The following is a 24,399-nucleotide window of genomic DNA, read 5'->3' as shown; positions in this document are numbered from 1 at the left end:
GAGGAAACCAGGCACCTCTCATCACCTGGTCAATACCATCCCTACAGTGAAGCATGGTGGTGGCAGCATCATGCTGAGGGGATGTTTTTCAGCAGCAGGAACTAGGAGACTAGTCAGGATCGAGGAAAAGATGAATGCAGCAGTGTACAGAGACATCCTTGATGAAAACCTGCACCAGAGCGCTCTGGACCTCAGACTGGGTTGAAGGTTCATCTTCCAACAGGACAACAACCCTAAGCACACAGCCAAGATGGCTACGGGACAACTCTGTGAATGTCCCTGAGTGGCCCAGTCAGAGCCCAGACTTGATCCCGATTTAAAATCTCTGGAGAGATCTGAAAATGGCTGTGCACCGATGCTCCCCATCAAACCTGATGGAGCTTGAGAGATCCTGCAAAGAAAAATGGAGAAACGCCCCAAAAATAGGTGTGCCAAGCTTGTAGCATCATAGTCAAAAAGACTTGAGGCTGTAATTGGTGCCAAAGGTGCTTCAACAAAGTATTGAGCAAAGGCTGTGAATACTTCTGTACATGTGATTTTTTTTTATTTTTTATTTTTTTTTTTATAAATTTGCAAAGATTTCAAACAGACTTCTTTCACATTGTCATTACAGGGTATTGTTTGTAGAATTTTGAGGAAAATAATGAATTTAATCCCTTTTGGAATAAGACTGTAACAAAACAAAATGTGGAAAAAGTAAAGCGCTGTGAGTACTTTCTGGACACACTGTGAGCTAGAACCGCCACTGCCATTGAATTAAAGATTCATTTTATTGGTAACTGGTCATTCTAAAATCTGATTATTAATGTCAGTAGGCCTACCTTAAGCAACTAAATGTATTCCTCTGAAGGGGAACTGCAGTATTGGTGAGCACTGTCCTGAGATGTGTGTGATGAAGCTATTATCTCTGCAGTCACTCACCTCCTCCATGTGTTCTGTGGGGTGGGCCAGTAGAGCGGACCCGGGCCGGGACTCCAACAGAGAGCACTGACAGAACCCCACACTGCCCGTGAGGAGAGAGTCCGTCACTGTGCTGCGGTCTTCAGACAGATCCCACACGCACACCCGCATGTCCCGACCCTGACTGACAGTCACAGACACATAAACACATGCACAGCAGAACAAAAAACAAACCTATCATGGTAATCACACTAATTTGACAAATTAACTGAACCAGTTTGGCGAGACAGGTTTTTTAGACTAAGACAGTAGAGAGAGGGACTGAAATCCACAGTCTGGATTTGAGGTGGAGGTCACAGTCCAAGTCTCTCCTGCATGAGCATCACAGATTAACATATTTGATGCATGCGTGTTAGATGGTCACATGACAATAATGATGCACAGTTTGATAGGTTAAGGGGTGACACACATCTTACCCCCCTCTCCTCTACCTGATGAGGCTGCTGCTGCTGTCTTTGAAGGTGTGAAGCCAGATAACAGAGTTCCCAGCATGGCTCTCTAAAACATGTTCTGCTCTCCTGGTGGTCAGGTTCCAGACATGGATCGCACCTTTACCTGACCTAAAGCACACTAGCATCAAGATTACCATAAACAGGACACTATTAAGGCAACCAAAAGGTTAAAGCTTCATTTAATAAGTTGGCACCAACCCAGAGTAGAGAAATGGTGGTCCATCCCCACCACAGCAGAAGTGAAGGGTGTTCACTGGAGCCCCTGAACCCCTAAGGATGTACAGTGGGTCTGGAGGAGGGCGGGACATCAGCACGGCAACATCAATGATCTTTATCCTAGGATAGATAAATAAATAAATGAACACATTTTAAATACTTTTATTCATCAAGGATGCATTACATTGATAGAAAGTGACAGTAAAGTCTTTTACAGTACATTGTTCCAAAAAATACTATTTCAAATAAGTGCTTTTTTTTAAAACTTTGTATTTAATCATAGTATCCTGAAAAAAAAAAGTATCACGGTTTGGTTTCCACAAAAATATTAAGCAGCACAACTGTTTTTTCAACAATGATAATAATAATAAGAAGTGTTAGAAATGAGAAATATTTCTTAAGCATCAAATCAGCAAATTAGAATGATTTCTGTTGAATCACTGAAGAATGACACACATCCCCAGCCACAAAGAGGATCATGGGTAAACGAGGAATACTAATATATATCTTAAACCAGCTTCTAAGGGCTCGTTCACACAGAGTGCGTTTTTCAAAGCAAAAGATGAGGGCAGTGGAAGAAACGCAAGGTCTTGAGACGTGTTTTTTAAAAGTTGAACTGATTTTAACTTGAGCGCTGCATTTTTAAAACGTCCACATGACCAGCACTGTTGGAATTTGTTTACACAACTTACACATAATTATTAGCATCAGCCCATATGAAAACACTGATATCTCTTGGTTAACACTGTAAACACTAAAAGCCTTCGGGCAAAAGGAAGATGTGATCATGTTATTTTTTCCCTTGTCTTCCTTCTCCTTTGTAAAACCTCTTGCTCAATACATCATAAATCAAAAGCGAGACAACTTAATTACTGTAAACACACTGGAATCTGTCTTTTTAATTTTTATTTTCATCAACAGCTAACAACAAAAAAAAAAAAAGAGTTTCAAAGCACTTGTGAGCGCAAACGGCACTGTTGGCTGCAGGGAGGGCCACAGCGGAGATGCAACAGACCACAAAAATCCAGATGGAAATTAGATGATGAGTTGTCAGTGACAAATCCCTTTCAAATGGCCACAAAAAGCTAAATCTGTTGATGTCTTCATAAAAGAAAACATAAAAAATTTGATACATTGATGTGGTTTTGAACCTGCAAGACATCATAAGACATCAGTTTCGAGATTAGGGTCTCCTTAGAAATGCTTTAGATGCTTGACACTGAGAAAAGTTTCATAACTAACCATTTTAGTTACTTAACCATTTAAAAGGGAAGCAAAAAATTACACCAATTAAAATGAAACACAATTAAGACAATTAAACAAAAATAACCACATAACCACAGACAGAGCCGGTTTTCTCCTTTGAGTGGCGACTGATATTGCTGATTTTAGATATGGAGCCGCCCGGTTAATGAAGACCCTTCTGCTCAGTGTCATCTCTGGTCACCTCTGCCCTTGCACTGAAACCAGACCCACAGGTATTTTGGGGGAGCTCATTTCGGAAGGTTAGTGGTTAAATTGTGCATGTTAATCTGTCAAGCGGAGATTCTTCACTGCCCTACCTTCCTAATTAAGAGTCGAGCCCCCAGCCGCCCCATATGAACCCCTCACAAAGGGGATAGTCACTAAACGCCCCTCTAGGTTCTTACAGGAGAGCTGAGAAGGAGGCAGTAGGATTAGAACCCGTGACTATCAGTCGCCATCAGACCTGTATAGGAGCCAGACCCTGTCTACTGCACATATAGGGGCTGAAATTAAACCTCTGGTTTGGGGAACTGTCTATCCAGCTGAACTATATCTTAAACTAAAGCTATTTACCTTTCTAGTGTGCTTAGAAATGATTGAAAATGGCCAAGCAGTATATTGTTTTTTTTTCTCTTTAAACTGCAAAAGGGCCTTAAACCTGTTCACTGTCTGTGACCCCCATTTTTGAACTTAGATCTGAACTTTAATGGTTGTGATTCATGACTGCTTTGGAATACAGACCTAAGGTTGGTCTCTTTTTTTAAAGAACACACTCAGAAAACTATTGCATAAATGAAGAAGCTTAAAAAAATTATAGAAGTTTAAGTTTACTATAAAGAAATTGTACTGAAGCAAATATTTTTGGACTTCAAAATTGCTATAAAATCATGTTTAACCAAGTTGTGTTCCAAATTTAAAGTAGATTTCACAAAAATTGAGCCTGCTAAAAAGTTGTTAAACTACAGTTTCCGTGGTAATACAATGGCCAATAAAAAAATAAAAAATGTTTTCACAAGATTCATTTTGAGTGTTTAAGCTTTTGAATGATACCTAATTTATGATTACTAAAATATATGATAAGGAAAATGGCAATAAAAAAAGAGCACTGACAGTTAGGCTATAGACAATATAAACATACAATATGGCTTTCTAATAAAGCTGCTTTGAAACAATGTATACTGTAAATATGTGCTTGACTTAAAGAGCAGTGACAGTCTTCAGCCACAAGGGGATCATGGATAAATCAGGAATACTAATATATCTTAAACTAGCTTCTAGCTTTAGAAGTTTGCCTAAAAGAAAATCAAATCCTAACATTCAAAAAGAATAGAGAAAAAAGAAAACAAGTAGTATTATTTCTTTTTCTAATATTATCTTTCATGCAGTGTGTAATATATCTGTTTGTGAATGTAAAATGTCTGCAAAGTTTTAAACATCAAAATGCACAACAAATAAGTTACATGCTGTGTCCCAATTCACATACTATCCATCCTAAATAGTATTCTAAATTAGAATTAATGCATCCCAAATTGTTGAAATGAGTATTCCAAAGATACCCGGATGGTCTACTTTTTCCGGTTAGAATATGAAGTGCAGATCCGTGCACACTCTAATGGCTAATATTGCCCAAAACCCATTGCGCACTGGACAAGGATTCGATTAGAACTACAAACTTGGATAAAAAGTGTTAAAAAAATGGCAGATGAGCAGGTCTGAGAAGTTTAGATAAAGGGGTCTGAGTCATTAATAATCAGTAGCTAACCTGATGAAAATATGTTTATTCAATATTATCCACCTTATATTTAATCTGCAACAGCATTGTGAACTTTTGTAAAGATATGTTTGGTCATTAATTTTTAAATGCATTATGCAAATTGAAAACATGAGGAGGATGAGGACTTGCACTGGAATTGATACAGAAAAAACAATGCCATCTTTCGTATTACTGTTTATCAAGCGTTGAGGAAGCCTCCAGAGCTGAAATTAGGCACGTGGAAAGGAGGAGTTTAGAGAGACTGAATCTTCAAACAACAAACCATTTTCAGACTCTGAGAATTGAGGTGATGTACAATGTATATTATGAGAAAAGTAAAGTGTTTTTTGATCTTGGATGGAATGCATATAAATCTATAACAGTACTAGGAGAACAACAAAATGAAGTTAGGAGCCTTTAAAATAGCATTATATAGTCACTTTAAACTGTAATTCTCCCAAAACAACAACAACAAAAAAACTTCAAAGGTGGAGGAATGCACTATCGGACGATCATCCGTATGACAGCAAGGTTTTCATAGGTTTAAAGCAGATTAACATGCCCGTATTGTGAAGTTCACAGCACCAGGGCTGTTTGACACACGGGTCTGGAAATGCATGTTCTCGCTGTGCAAACACGACGCATCAAACATACCTCTGCCAATACAGCGCTGTCAGTCAGAGATGGAGAGAAATAAAGATATGGATGAAGTGGAAAAACAGGCTGAGGAACTAGGCCAAAGAGTCAAGAAAGATCATGACATTGGCAAGGCAACATTTTACAGAAGTTTTTTTGAAATGGCACGGATAGACAGAGGAGAGGAGAACGCACACAGTGTTATGGGGAAAAAAAGGCAGAATGGGGTCACAATGCAGTTCATTTGCTGTCATTATTAAATTGTTATATAATGTATATTTCAAGGGATACGTCTCCCAAAAATTAAGATTTCGTTGTCATTTATTCACCCTTATGTCATTCCAAAATAGTATATGATTGACTTATTTAAAACTAAATTGGGTGCAAACAACATTTGACCCCATTGACTTTAATTGTATGGACAAAATATATATATATATATATATATATATATATATATAATTTTTTTTTACTGTCACTTTTGATTAATTTAATGTATCCTAGCTGAATAAAAGTGTTAATTTAAGAGCTTATGTTCACTGATCAATGAGCGTTCCAGGAACTTCAGTTTAAGTGAAGTAGTAAAACTCAACTATGGTAAACGAAGTAGTCTTCTCTTAATAGTCTACTGGTTAGTGCTATGGTTGGCCAAGATGGGGTTTTTAATGGCTGATTCGGATATCTAGAGAGCATGTTGGATGCTGTAATGCCAAAAAATATAACAGATACAGCCCACTAATTTAATTTGAGAACTTGCGACCAAGAGTTTCACAACAGCACTGGAACTTTTTCAGCTTGTAATATATTTTTTATTTTTTTTATTTTTTTTACTCAAATGGATAGTTTCATAATTTATTAACCCTCGTGTTGTTCCAAATTTGTATGACTGTCTTTTTCTGTAGAAAATACAGAAAAAAGACAGTCATACAAATTTGGAACAACATGAGGGTTAATAAATTATGAAACTATCCATTTGAGTAAAAATTACACAAACAAGAGTGAGAGTGTGATATAGTTTATTTGTTTATTGTTTATATTTTGCTGTCAACAAAAATACTCAAGTTACAATGTTGAGAAACAGAATTAGAATTCTATATAGCAAATAAACAAGTGGAGTGAATCATATATTACAAACTGTTGTGAAACTGGTCACAAGTTCTCAAATTAAATTATTGGACTATATCTGTTATATTTATTGGCATTACAGCATCCATCAGCCAACATGATCTCTAGATATCAGAATCAGCCATTAAAAACCTCATGTTGGCCAACCATAGCACTAACCAGTAGACTATTAAGAGACTACTTCATTTACCATAGTTAAGTTTTACCACTTCACTTACACTGAAGTTCCAGGAACGCTCATTGATCATTGAACATAAGCTCTGAAATGAACACTTTTATTCAGCTAGGATACATTAAATTGATCAAAAGTTACAGTAAAGACATTTATAAAAAAAGATTTCAAATAAATCCGTATTCTGTTGAAAATTGAAAACTGTTTTCAACATTAATAATAACAGGAAATGTTTCTTGAGCACCAAATCAGCATATTAGAATGATTTCTGAAGGATCATAAATTTTAAATTGCAATAATTCCACATTTTTTACTGTATTTTTGATTAAATAAATGCAGAGCATAAGAGACAATGCAAACTTTTGAAATATCCATTTTACCTCACGCTTAACAGTTATATATTTCATGTTATTTTGAACGTCTAAGAGGAACGCCATGACTATGGGCCATGATCATTAAATCAAAATCAATACGAAAGTCAATATTGTGCTGAATTATTTAGGATCTGTAATTAAATTTACAGGCAAAGGCAGATATGAAATGAGAATGTCCGTTTCTGATGAGGGGATGAAGAGAAAAAGAGAGCGTTTTTCAGCTCTCTTGGTGTAACAGATAAGACAGCTCCAGTAATCTGACTCTAAGACTCTGGATAAAGGCAGTTTGTCTCTTCGTGGGCCGTCTGTCAACACCTGCTTGGTAATTAGGCCTAATTATGAGAGAGAGTTCGCTTCCCCTTCATGTTATTAAATAAGAAGCAGCCACGTCAGCCAGGTATCTCTCAACACAGGCAAAGGGCTGGCGACCTTCAGATCAAACACAGCCTCTATCTGTGCCCCCTGCGCTGCGATTTATACCAGAGGAGGGGGAGCAGCAGTCATTTTAACGTGGGCTTCAAAGATCGAGGATAGGCGGTCTGCATTCCTCTCCCCCCCGCACTGTGGAATCAGTGGATTTAGTGATGGGCAGCCACACACCTCTGCCCAAACCACTGTCATACGCTGCCATTCATAAATAAGCCCAACTAAGATCCTGAAGATTGTGGGAATATAGAATGTGATTACTGCTGCCCTCGTGGAGCAGGTGGATGCCATCTTTAAAGCACTGCTGTGATGAAGAATTATGGGAAATTTAAAAAAAACAAAAAAAGTCTGAGAAGAAGGTTTATTACTTTGGGTTTCAGACAAAAATGAAAATCACTAGCCTTGTGGTTAGTGCTCTGACGTGTGCACACAGGAGGTGCAAGTTCAGTTCTTGCATTATTATTTCTTGTTCTCTTTTTACTTTCCTGTACATAAAAATTCAGCAAAAGGCCAAAAAGATATGTGCTGTTACCTATCTAACCAGAATTAGGGTTTTTTTCATTTGTTTTACTGTCCACCAGGCAAAAACCCTATAGAGGGTGTGTTCACACTTGACAGATTTGGTTCAATTAAAACGTATGGTGCAATTTCAGTTCGTTTGAATTAGTGTGAATGCTACCTTTTGAACCTTGGTGTGCACCAAACAAAAAACCCTGAAAAGGTGTTTTTATAATTAAATATAAATTTTTATAATTATGACAATTTTCGGCAGCATTCAGCACATATGAAAGGGCCCGGGGCCACTTCTTTTCTAACTTTAAAAGTTAATTATAATATTTTACTTTTATAATTCGGTCTGCATAGAGTTAATTTATCCTAAGAACGATAATGTTCTTAAAGGATTAGTTTACTTCAGAATTAAAATTTCCTGATAATTTACTCACCCCCATGTCATCCAAGATGTTCATGTCTTTTTTTCTTCAGTCGAAAAGAAATTAAGGTTTTTGAGGAAAACATTCCAGGATTTTTCTTCATATAGTGGACTTCAAAAGGGTTCAGCGGGTTGAAGGTCCAAATTGCAGTTTTAGGTCATGCGCGACATGGGCAGAAGTACCGATCCGGTGTCTACAAAGCGAACGTGCAAAGATTAAGCCAAATGCCCTTTACAAAAAAAAAAAAGGGTAAAACAACGATATTGGACAATTTTAAAGATGGAGGAGAAAATTAGATGAAGTTTGTCGCCCTACCGCAGTACTTCCAACGTGATTACGTAATGCATGGCGCATCGCAGAGCAGTGCAAGATGAGCATTTGTGATTAAAAAGTATATATATATATATATATATATATATTTAGAATCTAGTTTCACTAGATCAGACCCTTATTCCTTGTTTGGGATCATGTAGAGCTCTTTGAAGCTGCAGTGAAACTGCAATTTGGACCTTCAACCCGTTGAACCCCACTGAGGTCCACTATACGGAGAAAAATCCTGGAATGTTTTCCTCAAAAACCTTAATTTCTTTTCAACTGAAGAAAGAAAGACCTGAACATCTTGGATGACATGGGGGTGAGTAAATTATCAGGAACTTTTCATTCAGAAGTGAACTAATCCTTTAAGAAGATTTATCCGGCAAGTAAGCAAGCATAGCAACCACCAACAACATTCAACCATTTCACAGACAAGCACCAGTCACAATATAAAAATCTAGTTATCGAATGTTTGAATGTAATCCAAAAGATTTTTTTTTTTTTTTTGTGATAAAACATCAATGAATCATAATAAAAAGAACATAAAGGGAGTAGAATGACTTTGAAGGCTGTGTGCTGGTGCTGTGGCCGGTACTCCCTGGTTTTAATCATATCATACCACGGATATTAAGTCATTCTTTTCTTTATTCTTATTTTGGTTTCGTCCCTCTTACTCTCTTTCTGTTACTTCATTGACATTTCCACCTCACCGAGCCCAACACCCACACAATCATTAGTCAGCGTTTCTTTCGACCCCCCCTTGTGCTAAAAAAGTCCAAATTCTCCCGTGGAGGAAACAAATGTGGCAAACGGACCTGCAGGTCCATTCTAAAGCTCAGTTAAACAAACAGAGGAGGAAGTGCGGGATACACACACGCCCTTTATTGTGCTGCCGTGCGTCGGTAAAGGAAAACGGAGGGAAGGGGGGAGTATCTGGACTGGAAAAACAGCTCTGTGGAAGTTAGAGAGCTGAAGTCAGACACAAGAGCTTCCACACCCACTGTCACTCATGGTGATGGAGGTGAGCGACAGGCCGCATTGTTCCTGCCCATGGCGTAAATGCCACGCTGAGGCTGACACAGATAAGGGCTGAATGCATAGCTGCGTGTGAGGGAAGTGATGGTGGCCACTTTGTCTTTGCACCCGGGCTTAAGGGGCTTTAGTGCTGATTACCAAAGAGACCTGCAGGTAACACACGTTTATCTGTGGACACTATCACCTGCTTCCTTGCAATGATGTATTGAGTGATTAAGATTTACTTGAACAACGTAGACAGGTTCATGTGCACTTCCTTAAGTTACACTAAACTATGAATGGAATTGGATTGGATTGGATACAAAATATTAAACCACATGGACTCTGAAAACAAATTGCTTTTCTTACAACTAACAACATAAGCATCACATCCTGTCTACTAAGATGCCATTTTCTGGTCAATTTCATATGTATCATACAGTACATACTTTACTGCCTATGATATCCCACAATAGTATGCGTGGTTTGGCAGTGGACAGAATAAAAATAGTGTCTTTTGGAGGGGTTGAAAGGAGCATATCTATATAAAATTTTAGTGATTAAATATTTGCTTGGTTGTCTCAAAAGCTCACTGAAATCTGTTCTAGAGCAGTGGTTCTCAAACATAGTACATACTACAATTCAAGTTTTGCATTGATAAGATTTCTACGTTTTTGAAAAAAGTCTCTATTGTTCTCCAAGCCTGCATTTATTTGATCAAGAATACAGTAAAAACAACAGTAAATATCATTACAATTTAAAATATTAGTTTTCTATTTTAATATATTTAAAATGTAATTTATTCCTGTGATGCAAAACTGAATTTTTCAGTCTTCAGTGTCACATGATCCTTCAGAAATCATTCTAATATGCTGATTTACTGCTCAAGAAACATTATTATCATCAATGTTGAAAACAGTTGTGCTGATTAATATTTTTGTGAAATCTGATACATTTTTTCAGGATTCTTCGATGAATTGAAAATTCAAAGGAACAGCATTTATTTGTAATAGAATTATTATTACAAATTATTATTATAATAAGTTATAAATGTATTTGCTGTCACTTTTTATCAATTTAATGTGATCTTGCTGCATAAAAGAAGTAATTACTTCAAAATAAAAAAAAAAAAAAAAAAAAAATATATTTTGACCTAAAACTTCAGAACTTTAGTATTGCATGACTTGGAAATTTACATTAAATTAAAATAATAACAACAATAATAATTAAAAAAATGGAAATAACCATGAAAAATATTTCTTAAGCATTTATTTATCTTAGGTGAGGTTAATTTCATAACTTACTAATACATGATTAAAATCAAAAGTTGTATGTGTTAACATAATTTAATGGACCATAAGCAAACATGAACTAACAATGAACAGTTGGATTTCTGTTAACAACGATTAATAAATACTGTAACAAATCTTAGATAATGTTAGTTAATGCATTAACCAATGCTAACTAATGGAATCTCATTGTAAAGTGTTACCAAAACATTTTACTCTAATTGTTATTTTTCTAACATCTGATAAAAACACAGAACTGTGAACGTCCAGTCAAGGAAGTGATGAAGCTCTTGCATGATTTATTTGAACTACAGGAATACTGATAATAATCAAAAAGTTGCCTGCATATCCTAAACATCCTTAGCACTTAAAAAGATTTCTATTTGCCAACTGCAAAACAACAACAACAAAAAACTGAAGAATGGTAGTGAGCGACTATATTACTTAGATATTCTGAAAAGTTAGATCATTATGGTGCCATTGAACCTGATCTGACGTCAATGTCCTAACTTCCAATATAAATACTGCTGGGCACTGACTGACATAATTTTCAGATAAAGATATTTTAGTCAGTTTCACACAATTGTCCTAGCAGAGTAACCACAGGTGTGTTTATCATATTAACTATGAAAATGTAAACGTACAACGTACAGTGTTTTTAATGAAATGTTTTGATTGTAAAGCAAAATAATAAAATATTAAAATGCCACGCAATGCTTATGTTACGCAATGACTTTCATACATTAAGCGTTGCTTTTTGGGGCCACAGTATGCACAAATGCAAAGTTTTACCACTTTGTGTCACATTTACCACGAATAAGACATCAATAGTAATCCCATATTAGTGTAGATGCAGTATGGATTATAGCTTGTAGCTGTCCGAACCCTACAGTCCAGACAAAAGAGATCGCTGATGAGGCTGACAGCGTGACTGTAGTGGATGAGTGAAGCATTCAGTGTTGACAGCTGTGATCAACCGCTGACAGCTTCATTACATGCAGAAACCTGCTCTCACTGCACTCATTATGGAACAAACACAACCAAATAAAGCATGAATAAGCACAAAATAGCACGCGACGTAACAACAGATATCAGCCTGTGATTATTTTTGCACGGAATCATCAGAAAAGCTAAAAACAAACATTGCGCAATCCGTTATAGGAATGTAAACGCGGTACCTGTATAAACGGCTGACTCCCGCGTGTACGGATGAAATCATAACATGCGACAGCGAACAGGAAAAGCCCCGTAGCGGAAGAGAGCTGTCTTCAGCACTGCCTGAAAAAAAAGAAAAGAAAAGAAAAAAAGTTGAATTTCATTTATTATAAGTACCTTACCAATAAGTAAAAGGAAAACAGTTTTTAATGGTCTTTCTTTCTTTCGCAAAATAAATAAAAACAAAACAAAAAGAGTGAAAAGATAGCATTAAATAAACAATTACTAATTACTCTGGCATTTAACATGAACATATAGCAAAATACCCATTATCAATTATTTAGCTATTGATTGGAAAATGATGAATCAAGTTTATTTATTTATTTATTTATTTATTTGACAGTGGTGGCTGATACCAAGTTATCAACTGCCTATTTAATGAAAAAATCATAAATTAATATGGAATCTTCAAACAGTGTGAGAATATTTAAGAATCTTTTCTGACATTTCGATTATTTGATATTTTTTGTTTCTTTGTTTTTTTCCGTGACAGTGATCAACAACACTGATGATTGATTTTTAAAAGGACAGTTCACCCAAAAATGAAAATTCTGTCATCATTTACTCACCCTCAAGTTGTTCCAAACCTGTATGAATTTCTCTTTTTTTTCTGCTGAACACAAAAGAAGATATTTTGAAGAATATGGGTAACCAAACAGTTGATGGACCCCACTGATTTCCACAGTATGGAAAAAAATACTATGGAAGTCAATCAGGCCCATCAGCTCTTTGGTTACTCATAAATATCTTCTTTTCAGTTAAGAAGAAAGAAATTCATACAGGTTTGGAACAATCTGAAGGTGAGTAAATGATGACAGAACTTTCATTTTTGGGTGAACTATCCCTTTAAGGATTTGAAAATCATAATAAATAAATGAGGGCTCTGGTCCAAACAATTTGGAAAGCTTTTGAAGTATTTCTGATTTTACTTTTATGGTATCATGGTCATGTTTTTCTTTGGAGTAGGCCCTACCATGTGAATATGCCATTATACTGCCTAAAAATGACACAAACCCTTTTGAAAAGTCCCCCTGCTGGGTAGAGCAGCTACTCAGTAAACAGTTACGTTCTTTTTTGTTTCCCTCCTCTATTTCATCCTTTCTCTAATTGAGAAAACGGGAGGGGGAAAGTCCACTCTAATCCACAGAGCACATAGCCGCCTTTCATACTTGCACCGGGTGAGAGAGAGACCTTTATTTGTACGTTTCGATCATGGAGAAGAGGTTTCAGGCTCAGCTGGGTCTGAGCAAAAAGATTAGATGTAACCAGAGCAGTTTAAACCTCTTTAGAGGCCCTGGATTAGCTCAACTGAGGGTTACTCCATCTCTCCATGCATCTCTTCATCTCTCTTAAATGAGACAATAAGATCCACAAGGACACAGGTGCTGCGCAGAATGTTGAAGGAATGTGAGGCGATATAGATGAGGAAATTTAAAGCATTAATGCACTTTTTCTAAGTAGTTCGGAAAACCCATCATGGTGAGAGTCTCAAACAGCGTGGGAACAATCTACTAACTTACACTTTACCACTCTATCCATAATAACATATTACTCTTTCTGCAGTATACTGTCCACAGAATCAGAATGCACTGCACTTGACTTTATTAACTGTAAATTAACTGTATTAAGAAAATTAAACTATTAAAAAAATTACATAAAACATGAAATTAAAATAAATACACTGCAATTTTTATTATATATAAATGATTAAGGGTATATTCAAATATATACAATTAAAATAAATGCATAAATGAATATAAAAAACAAAATAAAGACAGACAGACAGACAGACAGATAGATAGATAGATAGATAGATAGATAGATAGACAGAATGAAAGGCAGACAGATAGATAGAATGAAAGTTAGACAGATAGATAGATAGAATGAAAGGCAGACAGACAGACAGACAGATAGAATGAAAGGCAAACAGATAGACAGACAGAATGAAAGGCAGACAGATAGATAGATAGATAGATAGATAGATAGATAGATAGATAGATAGATAGAATGAAAGGCAGACAGACAGACAGACAGACAGACAGACAGACAGACAGACAGACAGACAGACAGATAGATAGATAGATAGATAGATAGATAGATAGATAGAATGAAAGGCAGATAGATAGATAGATAGATAGATAGATAGAATGAAAGGCAGATAGATAGATAGATAGATAGATAGATAGATAGATAGATAGATAGATAGATAGATAGATAGATAGATAGATAGAATGTAAGGCAGATAGATAGATAGATAGATAGATAGATAGATAGATAGATAGATAGATAGAATGAAAGGCAGATGATAGATAGATAGATAGATAGATAGATAGATAGATAGAATGAAAGGCAGATAGATAGATAGATAGATAGATAGATAGATAGATAGATAGATAGAATGTAAGGCAGATAGATAGATAGATAGATAGATAGAATGAAAGGCAGATAGATAGATAGATAGATAGATAGATAGATAGATAGATAGATAGAATGAAAGGCAGACAGATAGATATAGATAGACAGATATAGATAGATAGAATGAAAGGCAGATAGATAGATAGATAGATAGATAGATAGATAGATAGATAGATAGATAGATAGATAGATAGAATGTAAGGCAGATAGATAGATAGATAGATAGATAGATACTTTATTAAATATATTATTGAAACAGAAATTAAAAATGCATAATGCATACTGTTTCACTCATTAGTATACAGTGTATACTGCAGTATTCAGTGAGTAATAAGCTAGTATTCTATTCAGGCCAGTCATGGAGTGATGAGATGGCAATTAACGTAAATGGAAGGCGGCAGGCCAGTGACCCTGCAGAGGGGGCCCTTGAAAACCTGCATCTTCTGCTCAGGCTGGTCAGATGCCATGCCCCACGTAACCATGAATTATTGGTGCCATCTCAGATTACCCGCAATATACCACAATGCCAGTGAGGGAGTGCTGCGGTCTCCCTGGGCCTGAGGAGGGGGCCGAACATTGTCCATCTTGATGGTGGAAAAGGAAAGGAAATCCCTTGGCTCTGTCTCGCCACAGGGGCGTGTAGGTCAGCTTACAGCTCATCACTAAATTAGATAAGCTTTTAGTCAAACAAGCCTCTCTTTTAGACTGGTCAGGCATGAACTTGATATTACTAATCCTTTTGAAAATAACTACACTAAATACTGCATACTATGCACTTCTAATAGTAATATGTACATGTACATTATTTACAGTGATGTAAAGATCAGCATTGCAGGTCACTTCCACTAGTTAGTAAAGTGAACCAAGTAATAAGAATTCAAATTTAAAATGTACTTTGTAAAAAATAAATAACTTATAATTATAAATATTTTAAGTTTAAGTTTACAGTGATCACTTTTGTGCCACACCAAAGAAGCTACATTATAATGAAATCTGCTCTTTTCAACATATACCTTCAACACAATCTTTTCATATACATCAGATATTGAATGTAAATGCCATCACTTTTGATCAGTTGAATGCATCCTTGCTAAATTAAAGTATATATATACAGTATCTCACAAAAGTGAGTACACCCCTCACATTTCAGCAACTATTTTAGTATATCTTCTCATTAGCAATACTATAGAAATGAAACTTGGATATATTTTAGAGTAGTCAATGTGCTGCTTGTATAGTAGTACAGATTTACTGTCTGAAAATAACTCAACATACAGGCATTATTGTCAAAATAGCTGGCAACAAAAGTTAGTACACCCTAAGTGATAACAGCTCTACGTCTTTTAACCATGCAAAGCCACGTGTCCTATTCATCATGTTCATGTTTTTGTCTGCTTGACAGGACCATACAAATTTGTGTATCTTGTATTAGAGCAGTTAAAATTTGGTGCTTTGAGTACAATTCTCTCATACTGATCACTGAATGTTCAACATGGCACCTCATGGCAAAGAAGTCCCTGAGGATTTGAGAATTAGAATTGTTGCTCTCCACAAAAATGGCCTAGGCTATAAGAAGATCAGTAACACCCTGAAACTGAGTTACAGCATAGTGGCCAGGGTCATACAGAGGTTTTCCAAGACGGGTTCCACTCGGAACAGGCCCCGCAAGGGTCGATCAAAGTAGTTGAGTCCACGTGCTGTGCGTCAGGTGCAGAAGCTGGCTTCAAAAAACAGAAGCGGAAGGTCAGCTTGTCAGTGCTCAGTTTGCTTGCCTACAGTCAAGCATGGTGGTGGTAGCATCATAGTCTGGGGCTGCATGAGTGCTGCTGGGACTGGGGAACTGCACTTCATTGAGGGAAACATGGATTCCAACATGTACTGTGACATTCTGAAGCAGAACATGATGCCCTCCCTTCAGAAACTGGGCCGAACAGCAGTTTTCCAACATGATAACGACCCCAAACACACCGCCAAGATGACAACTGCCTTGCTGAGGAAGCTAAAGGTGATGGAGTGGCCAAGTATGTCTCCACACCTAAACCTTATTTGAGCACCTGTGGGGCATCCTCAAGCGGAAGGTGGAGAAGCTCCGTGATGTCATTATGGAGGAGTGGAAGAAGATCCCAGCAACAACCTGTGCAGCTCTGGTGAATTCCATGCCCAGGAGGATTAAGGCAGTGCTAGATAACAATGGTGCTCACACAAAATATTGACACTTTGGACACAGTTTTGACATGTTCACTTAGGGTGTACTCACTTTTGTTGACAGTTATTTAAAAATAATGGCTGTATGTTGAGTTATTTTTAGAGGACAGTAAATCTGTACTATTATACAAGCTGCACATTGACTACTCTAAAGTATATACAATTTTCATTTCTATAGTATTGTTGCTTGAGAAGATATATTAAAATGGTTGCTGAAATGTGAGGGGTGCACTCACTTTTGTGAGATACTGTATATATGCTGTATCCCAGTGGGTAGGATATATTAGGCAGTAAGTGAACATTTTGTCCTCAAAGTTGATGTTAGAAGCAGGAAAAATGGGCAAGCGTAAGGATTTGAGTGCATTTGACAAAGGTCAAATTGTGATGGCTAGATGACTGGGTCAGAGCATCTCCAAAACTGCAGCTCTTTTGCGGTGTTCCCGGTCTGCAGTGGTCAGTATCTATCAAAAGTAGTCCCAGGAAGGAACAGCGGTGAACCGGTGACAGGGTCATGGGTGGCCAAGGCTAACTGATTCATGTGGAGAGCGAAGGCTGGTCTGTGTGTTCCGATCCAACAGATGAGCTACTGTAGCTCAAATTGCTCAAGAAGTTAATGCTGGTTCTGACAGAAAGGTGTCAGAATACACAGTGCATCACAGTTTGTTGCGTATGGGGCTGCACAGCCGCAGACCAGTCAGGGTGCCCATGCTGACCCCTGTCCACCGTTGAAAGCGCCAACAGTGGGCACGTGAGCATCAGAACTGGACCACGAAGCAATGGAAGAAGGTGGCCTGGTCTGATGAATCATGTATTCTTTTACATCAAGTGGATGGCCGGTTTTGTGTGCGTCGCTTACCTGGGGAACACATGGCACCAGGATACACTATGGGAAGAAAGCAAGCCGGCGGAGGCAGTGTGATGCTTTGGGCACCTAAGCATTGTTGCAGACCATGTACACCCTTTCATGGAAACAGTATTCCCTGGTGGCTGTGGCCTCTTTCAGCAGGATAATGCACCCTGCCACAAAGCAAAAATGGTTCAGGAATGGTTTGAGGAGCACAACAACGAGTTTGAGGCGTTGACTTGGCCTCCAAATTCCCCAGATCTTAATCCAATCGAGCATCTGTGGGATGTGCTGAACAAACAAGTCCAATCCATGGAGGCCCCACCTCGCAACTTACAGGACTTAAAGGATCTGCTGCTAACATCTTGGTGCCAGATACCACAGCACACCTTCAGGGGTCTAGTGGAGTCCATGCCTCGACGGGTCAGGGCTGTTTTGGCAGAAAAAGTGGGACCAACACAATATTAGGAAGGTGGTCATAATGTTATGCCTGATCGGTGTATACACATACACATTACAAAAATTAAATGAGAAGAAGAATGCTTATTTTAGACATGTTCTTGATTTTGGATGACACAACCTCAGTTCAGATGTTTTGGACTTCTGCATCTCCCAGCCGTGTGTTTGTCTTGGATGACTCTGCGGTGATAGGCTCTGTATGTGGGTGCGGATGGACTGCTGGGGTCTGAAAGGCACCTGATGGTGTCTGTGAAAAGCAGAATCTAATAACACTCCTCCAGTGAGGGCATGGCAGAGGCCCAAGCCAGACAGATATTCTGCTCCTCTCAACACAAGGTTAAGATCCTCCCTGGAGCTGGTGAAGCGGGTGAGAGAGGATTGTACATTAGAGCCTCATGGCCTTATCTAAGCGGTTTGAACCTCCCTACAGCTCTGGCTGATGCCTTCACCCTGAATGGTTTCCCATAATACTGCATAGCTGTCAAACACACATACTATGAACACACAAAGAATGAACAACATTGCATTAGCAAAACAATGGCTCAGAAAAGTGAAGATACAGTAGTTCTGAAAAAAGGAGCAGCATTTGTTGCCACTTGGTTTGATATTTTGTTATCTGATGCAATGAAGTTCAGTATAAATGTGTCTTTCAGATTATTACAATTAAGGGCAAAATGAATGTTTGGAAATGTAAACTGATATTTCCTACTGCACACTACAGCAAAAGCTATAAATAACTGACTTAAAAGAATTTTTGGGGGGTGAAAATACTGACGTACCTAAGACTTTTGTACAGTACTGTGTATATATATATATATATATATATATTATATTTAATCTTATTTATTTATTTTTGATGGATGAGTTGCCAAAACCTGTCAGGCAGACATAAATTCCTGACAAAAAGGGATTCCAGGGAAAATAGTCCTAACAAAGAATGAGTAGGTGTCTCGAAACTTTTGACTGGTAGTGTAAGTCCCTGATCCACAGTGAGCAAGACGAGAGAGAGAGAGAGAGAGAGAGAGAGAGAGAGAGAGAGAGAGAGAGAGAGAGAGAGAGAGAGAATGTGGCATGTTCATTGAAAGTGTGTCAACCTTCAGCCATACAGCCCAGGGTTAATGTTGTGGCTGTAAAAAGTGGGAAGTATTGTCACAGCCAGTAAAGATAAGGTGATTTATGACAGTGAGTGTGAGGATAATAATCACAGTGCCACAGGGCAGGGAGAGAGGACGGAGAGTAGGAGTGAAGAAGAAATGTTTTGGCAGGGATTTCTCACCACTGCAGACCTGAAGACTTGAGTGAAAGAACACAGAACCAGAATCAATGAGCCTTTAATCACCTGAATGAAGATTGAAGAGTGAGTAAGAGACATGCTGTGTGGAAGAGGTGGAGAGATGAATCTGCATCTAGATTCCAACTGAAAGGTGGAATTCACCCAAAAACTGAGAATTCACTATCATTTACTCACCCTCACGTCGTTCGAATTTTTAAATGGGAACACAAAAGGACATGTTTAGCAAAAATGTTGGTTCGTTTCCATAAAATGAAAATAAAAACAGGGCATGTCAAGCTCAAAAAAGGGTAAAACAACAACAAAAAACATAGTTCATACATTCCAAGTGTTCCAAAATTTAAACCATTATTTACTTGAAACTCTTACAGTCAGTCAAATGTCATTTGAAGATTTTCTGTCAACAGTGTTGGGCGTAAAGCGTTACTGTAATTAAATTACTTATCCACTGAAAAAGTAAAGTAAGGGATTACTGTTAATTTTTAGGTAATTTAATTACTGTTACTTATAATGTACTTGCGTTACATACTGTAAATTAGTTCAACAGTTCTGTTTAAATCAATATTGAATTTAAAATCTAAATTTGTCGTCTAAAGGTAAAAGTGAACGCTGTCTCTTTAAAATCGTAAGCTGTAGTGCAGTTGCGCGTGAGTTCGCAACTTCGCACCAGTTGGCTGTGTAGTCGCTGTCTGAAGATATCGGCAGAAGCGAGTAGCTGTTTTGCAGAATGGAAATATTCCAGTTACTTCACTTTTTTGACACAGGTAGGCAAGAACATTACGGTAAAATGTAAGCTATGTCCTAGAGAAAAAACTGCGCGCGCTCTCTGAGAGACGGTCTTCATTCAGTGCGCTCTAGACCAAAGCGCACACACATAGCCGCCTCTCGCGAGTGTCAGATTTTCGCGGTTTATTACACATAAACGTTCAAATACACACACAGTTATGTCAAAATGCCCATCTTGGCGTATATTCGCGTTGGTTATGTGAATGTGAACAGCATATGTAACAGCATATTTTCTCCGTCCATTAGGTCTTAGTGACAGCAGCCTTTAAAACATGCTACTGTCTGTATTATAAATTATAATCAAACAACAACAACAACAACAAAAACCTTTAATAAGGATTCATCTATATTTCATTTATACAGTTATGACTATGCAGTTATTTTATATTTGATTATTCAATTTCTGTGGTATTTATTAGACCTACCCGGGGGAAAAAAAAAAATAGCATTGTTTTATTTGTATTTTTATATATTTTTATCGTGGTATCGACTTTGGTATCGAGTATTGTGCACTTTTGGTGGTATCGGTACTGACTACTAGATTTCTGGTATAATGACATCCCTATTTGTTACTAATTTTTTTTAAATTATTATAAAGTATATTGTAGTATATGTTTTAATAAAGTTAAAATGTTTTAAAAAGCTATAAAAGGCTAAACTATTCCATGTTTGACTAAATTATTAAAAGAGTTTCCTTTCTATTGTCTATCTGGTCAAGGTTTATAGGGATTTTAAGAAGTAATTAGTAATAAGTTACTTATTAAGTAATTAAATTACTTTTCAGACAGAGTAAATAGAAAAGTATTTTAAATACAACATTGATGATGTAATTAGTAATTAATTACTTTTTTGAAGTACTTTTTTTCTGTCTGTCAATAGACTTTTATGGCACTTTCCAGTTTTTTTCTTCTTTTTCTTTTTAACTTGACACTCCCTGATTACTTTAAGCCCAAGAAAGAAAGACATATTCAGATTTTTGAGCAAACTATTAAATATACAAAGATACAAGCATTGGATTGGAACTACAACAGATAGAAAAGTAGGATTTGGTTAAAAAACTGTACTGGATGTACACAAACAAAACACTTAAAAAATGATTTTCCTGTGAAGTAGAAGTACTGCATTCTGCATAACTGTGAGTGTTTACTGTAAACAGCACGATGGAGGTTTTGGAGATGGTGCAGGTGATGGAGCCCGTGAGGCATGTCTTATACCGTCCCACAGGAATGAAAACAGACAACAATAGAACAAACCCTCTCAGGTATGATGTAGCAGATGAAATGCCTCATTATCTCAGTGGCATATTTATAGTTTTATTGAATTATTCAAAATAAAGTCTAATAGCAGACTAGCTCACTTGCTGTCGTTATTTAATTACTGAAAAACAAATAAAGATTTCTGAGATGATGACAGGCGATTCACTACTTTCCATCTTGTTCGGTTTCATTTATGCAAATCAGAAACTATTATAAAGATCCTGTGTTTACGCATTTTCTTGAATGGGCTCAGCTCGTTTGACGCTTGAAAAACCACACAACGCAATTGTGACGTAATCCATACAACTCTAGTGGATGAATCAATGTCTTCTATCACAACGCCTCTCTCGATCTCTCGTATGACTGTAGACCGGAAGCAATGATTTATAGGGTGCGTCTCAATCAGCTCCCTAGTTCAGTAGTCAGGGCACTGATAAGGGAGTCGGCCATTTTAAGGGCCGATCACAAAATTCTTCCACTGCACTGAAACATTCGCTCCCTAAAAAGTCCCACAATGCACAGTGAAAACCAGGGAGCATTGATGCTCACTATGGCTGCGTCCGAAACCACATACTCTCTTGAGTAGGTACTTATTTTGAATACCGGTAAGTAATTACTTCTCAACTGATAAAAAAGTACATTCTATATAGTTATATAGTATGAATGTGTCATATGAATGTAATCTGAATGTACTACATTTGCCATGTTGCCTTTATTGTTTGTTGCGTTGCTTCACTGACATTCACAAATCCTCTCCCGTGGCCTCATGGGATAGTAAAGTGTCCATCGTATGCATCCTTCAGAATCGCACTGGAAGAAAGTACTTTTTGCCTTCTCTTTTATGAGTACTGTGAATTTCGACATACTTCTTTTATGACGTACTGTTTTTCTCCTACTATATAGTAGGGAAGTATGTAATTTGGGATGCAGCCTATGTTCCATTAACGCTAAGTTTAAGTTCTGAAGCGCGAAACATAAATCTTGTGAGCCAGTTCACACATAATGACGTGATAGATTAAAAAAAAAAAAAAAAAAATACGAACCATTATTTAATTATATTTTAGCATAAACATACATTGCTAGACAGGTAATGAACATAATCTAGCTAACGTTTATAATTTACAGCTGAAATGTTGCATGTATATGTACTTTAAATATCAGTTCTGCTGTTGTTCATAAATACCAGCCAGGGAGCTAACCGAGACGCACCCATAATTAAAGTTAAAAATATTAGTATTTTTCCATACATTAACATAAAAATGTTATTCAAACATTGTTCATGGAATTTTTTTCAGGAAACGTTTTAGTTCTAACATTCGTCTAACATTTTTTAAAAGTTACTACTTGTGAATGTTATATTCAAACATTCAAAAGTAACGTTCTTATTTGCAGAATGATAAACTGGGATGTTCCCTCAATGTTCGCATAACTATGAAAAAAAAAAGGTTTTAAAACGTTATAAAAAACATCTTTTTGAACGTTCAGCGGACATTCAGAAATAGTGTTTTGAAACTTAATGGGAACGTTAGCTAAACGTTCTTAGAACATTTTTTTTTTTTTGCTGGGAAATTATTTATCTAAAGTGTTTATCTAAATGTGATTTTCATTAGTCTTTCGATTTTACATCAACCATACATACATACCTGGATGAAATGATTTCAGTAGTAAGTCTGAATTACTCTCAGAAAGGAGGGAGTAACCAAGTAATGCTGTTCTGTTGCTGTGTGGATGATGGGAATTTCAAGCTCAATGTGACATATAGGCCTACGTGAGAGAAACAACCTATTAGGAGCAACAGAAAAAGTATTACCATTAAAATTTGGGACACCATTTTAAATAAATCCAAATAAATATCTAAATAAAAAAGTGTCCTGTTACTTTAAAAAACACTGCAAACCACACAAATGAATGAAGCTTTGTAGTGTCTTATAGTGGTTAAAGTTGGCATGAAATGAAAGTTGCGGTCTATATCCGAGTGAAACGCTTCTCAAACAAGAAAAAATGTAGGTCGGGAATTAATTGGATGGTTGTAGTTTGCTATTGCTGCGATGTCATGTGAGTGACAGGTGGTTCCGCCCTCAGGGAGGGGAAGTTATTTTGATTAAAGTCTACGAGGACACATGAATTAAAAAAATAATGATGTGCACGGATATATAATTTATAATAAATACTGCAATATTTCATAAAAAATAAGAATTGACTTCATGGTGACTTTAAAGAGCTAGTTGGTTACCAAAAGGTTGTAAGGTTCAAACTTTACAAGGGATGATCAATGAAATGAAGACCAAGTCAAATCAGGTAGAAAAATTTATTAAAAGTTATTTTAAATTCTAATAATATTTTACAACATTACAGTTTTTACTGTATTTTAATCAAATAAATGTATAAACAAATAGAATAGCATGATCGCACAGTTCAGTCTGATACACATAAGAAAAAGTGGACTATAATTGGCCCCTACTCATTTTACCCATAATCCCCCTTTTCTGTGCCAAACTTTTCACATATGTTTACACAAGGTAGATATTTGTTTCTCCTCCCAGGGCTTTGGACACAAACGCAGGGCTGTATAACCAGCATGAGCGTAAACCCCCCGCAGAAGGGTGATGAGGGCCGCCTGACTCGCATCCACAATAGACTCCGAGCTCATACACGCTGACTCCGACTGTCAACCCACAATAGCAGCGGATTAAGACGCTAAATATCCACCCAACCCACCTTGACGTGTTGACATGTTCTGCTAAGTGTGTTTCAAGGTGGATTTACGTACATTTGTTCCATTTCGAAAGAGAAAGAAATGCTGAAAGCGTGTTGCTGGTTAAAAAGGGGGCTCTATCCTTTTCTCTCAGTGGGCGACGGGGATGACTTTCGCCTTAATGGCTGTGGAGAGAGCTTGGAGTTAGGAAAGTTTTAGGGGTGACAACATTAAGAGTTTCAGGGTTTGTGAGAGCCCCGTCCTTAAGCAAACAAACAGAGAGGAATTTCTGCCATTGTTGTTGTGCAGCTTTGACTGACAGGT

The 24,399-nt window shown here is 37.1% G+C and overlaps 1 protein-coding gene across 6 annotated transcripts in view; it reads right to left on the bottom strand.

Annotated features, from left to right (window-relative positions):
- Nucleotides 1–12,247, bottom strand: part of gnb1l (guanine nucleotide binding protein (G protein), beta polypeptide 1-like) — a 66,654-nt gene extending 54,407 nt beyond the window's left edge. For 4 of the 6 annotated variants that reach the window (XR_007930270.1, XM_051894194.1, XM_051894195.1 and 1 more), the window contains exons 1-4: nucleotides 12,088–12,247; nucleotides 1,611–1,748; nucleotides 1,392–1,520; nucleotides 922–1,084 (exon numbers count right to left, since the gene is read on the bottom strand). Coding sequence is in view for 5 of the 6 variants with exons in the window: in XM_051894194.1 (XP_051750154.1) it covers nucleotides 922–1,084; nucleotides 1,392–1,520; nucleotides 1,611–1,748; nucleotides 12,088–12,128 (471 nt within the window). In the remaining variant the exon portion in view is untranslated. Of the gene's footprint in view, nucleotides 1–921; nucleotides 1,085–1,376; nucleotides 1,521–1,610; nucleotides 1,749–12,087 lie in introns of those variants that run through there. The other 2 variants (XM_051894197.1, XM_051894196.1) reach the window with 2 other exon arrangements.
- Between the last annotated feature and the right edge of the window lie 12,152 nt (nucleotides 12,248–24,399).

Source organism: Ctenopharyngodon idella, chromosome 5 (genome assembly GCF_019924925.1).
Source record: "Ctenopharyngodon idella isolate HZGC_01 chromosome 5, HZGC01, whole genome shotgun sequence".
Classification (NCBI taxonomy): Eukaryota; Metazoa; Chordata; class Actinopteri; order Cypriniformes; family Xenocyprididae; genus Ctenopharyngodon; species Ctenopharyngodon idella.
The sequence above is the reverse complement of the archived record's forward strand: the minus strand, read 5'-3'. Positions and strand labels throughout refer to the sequence as shown.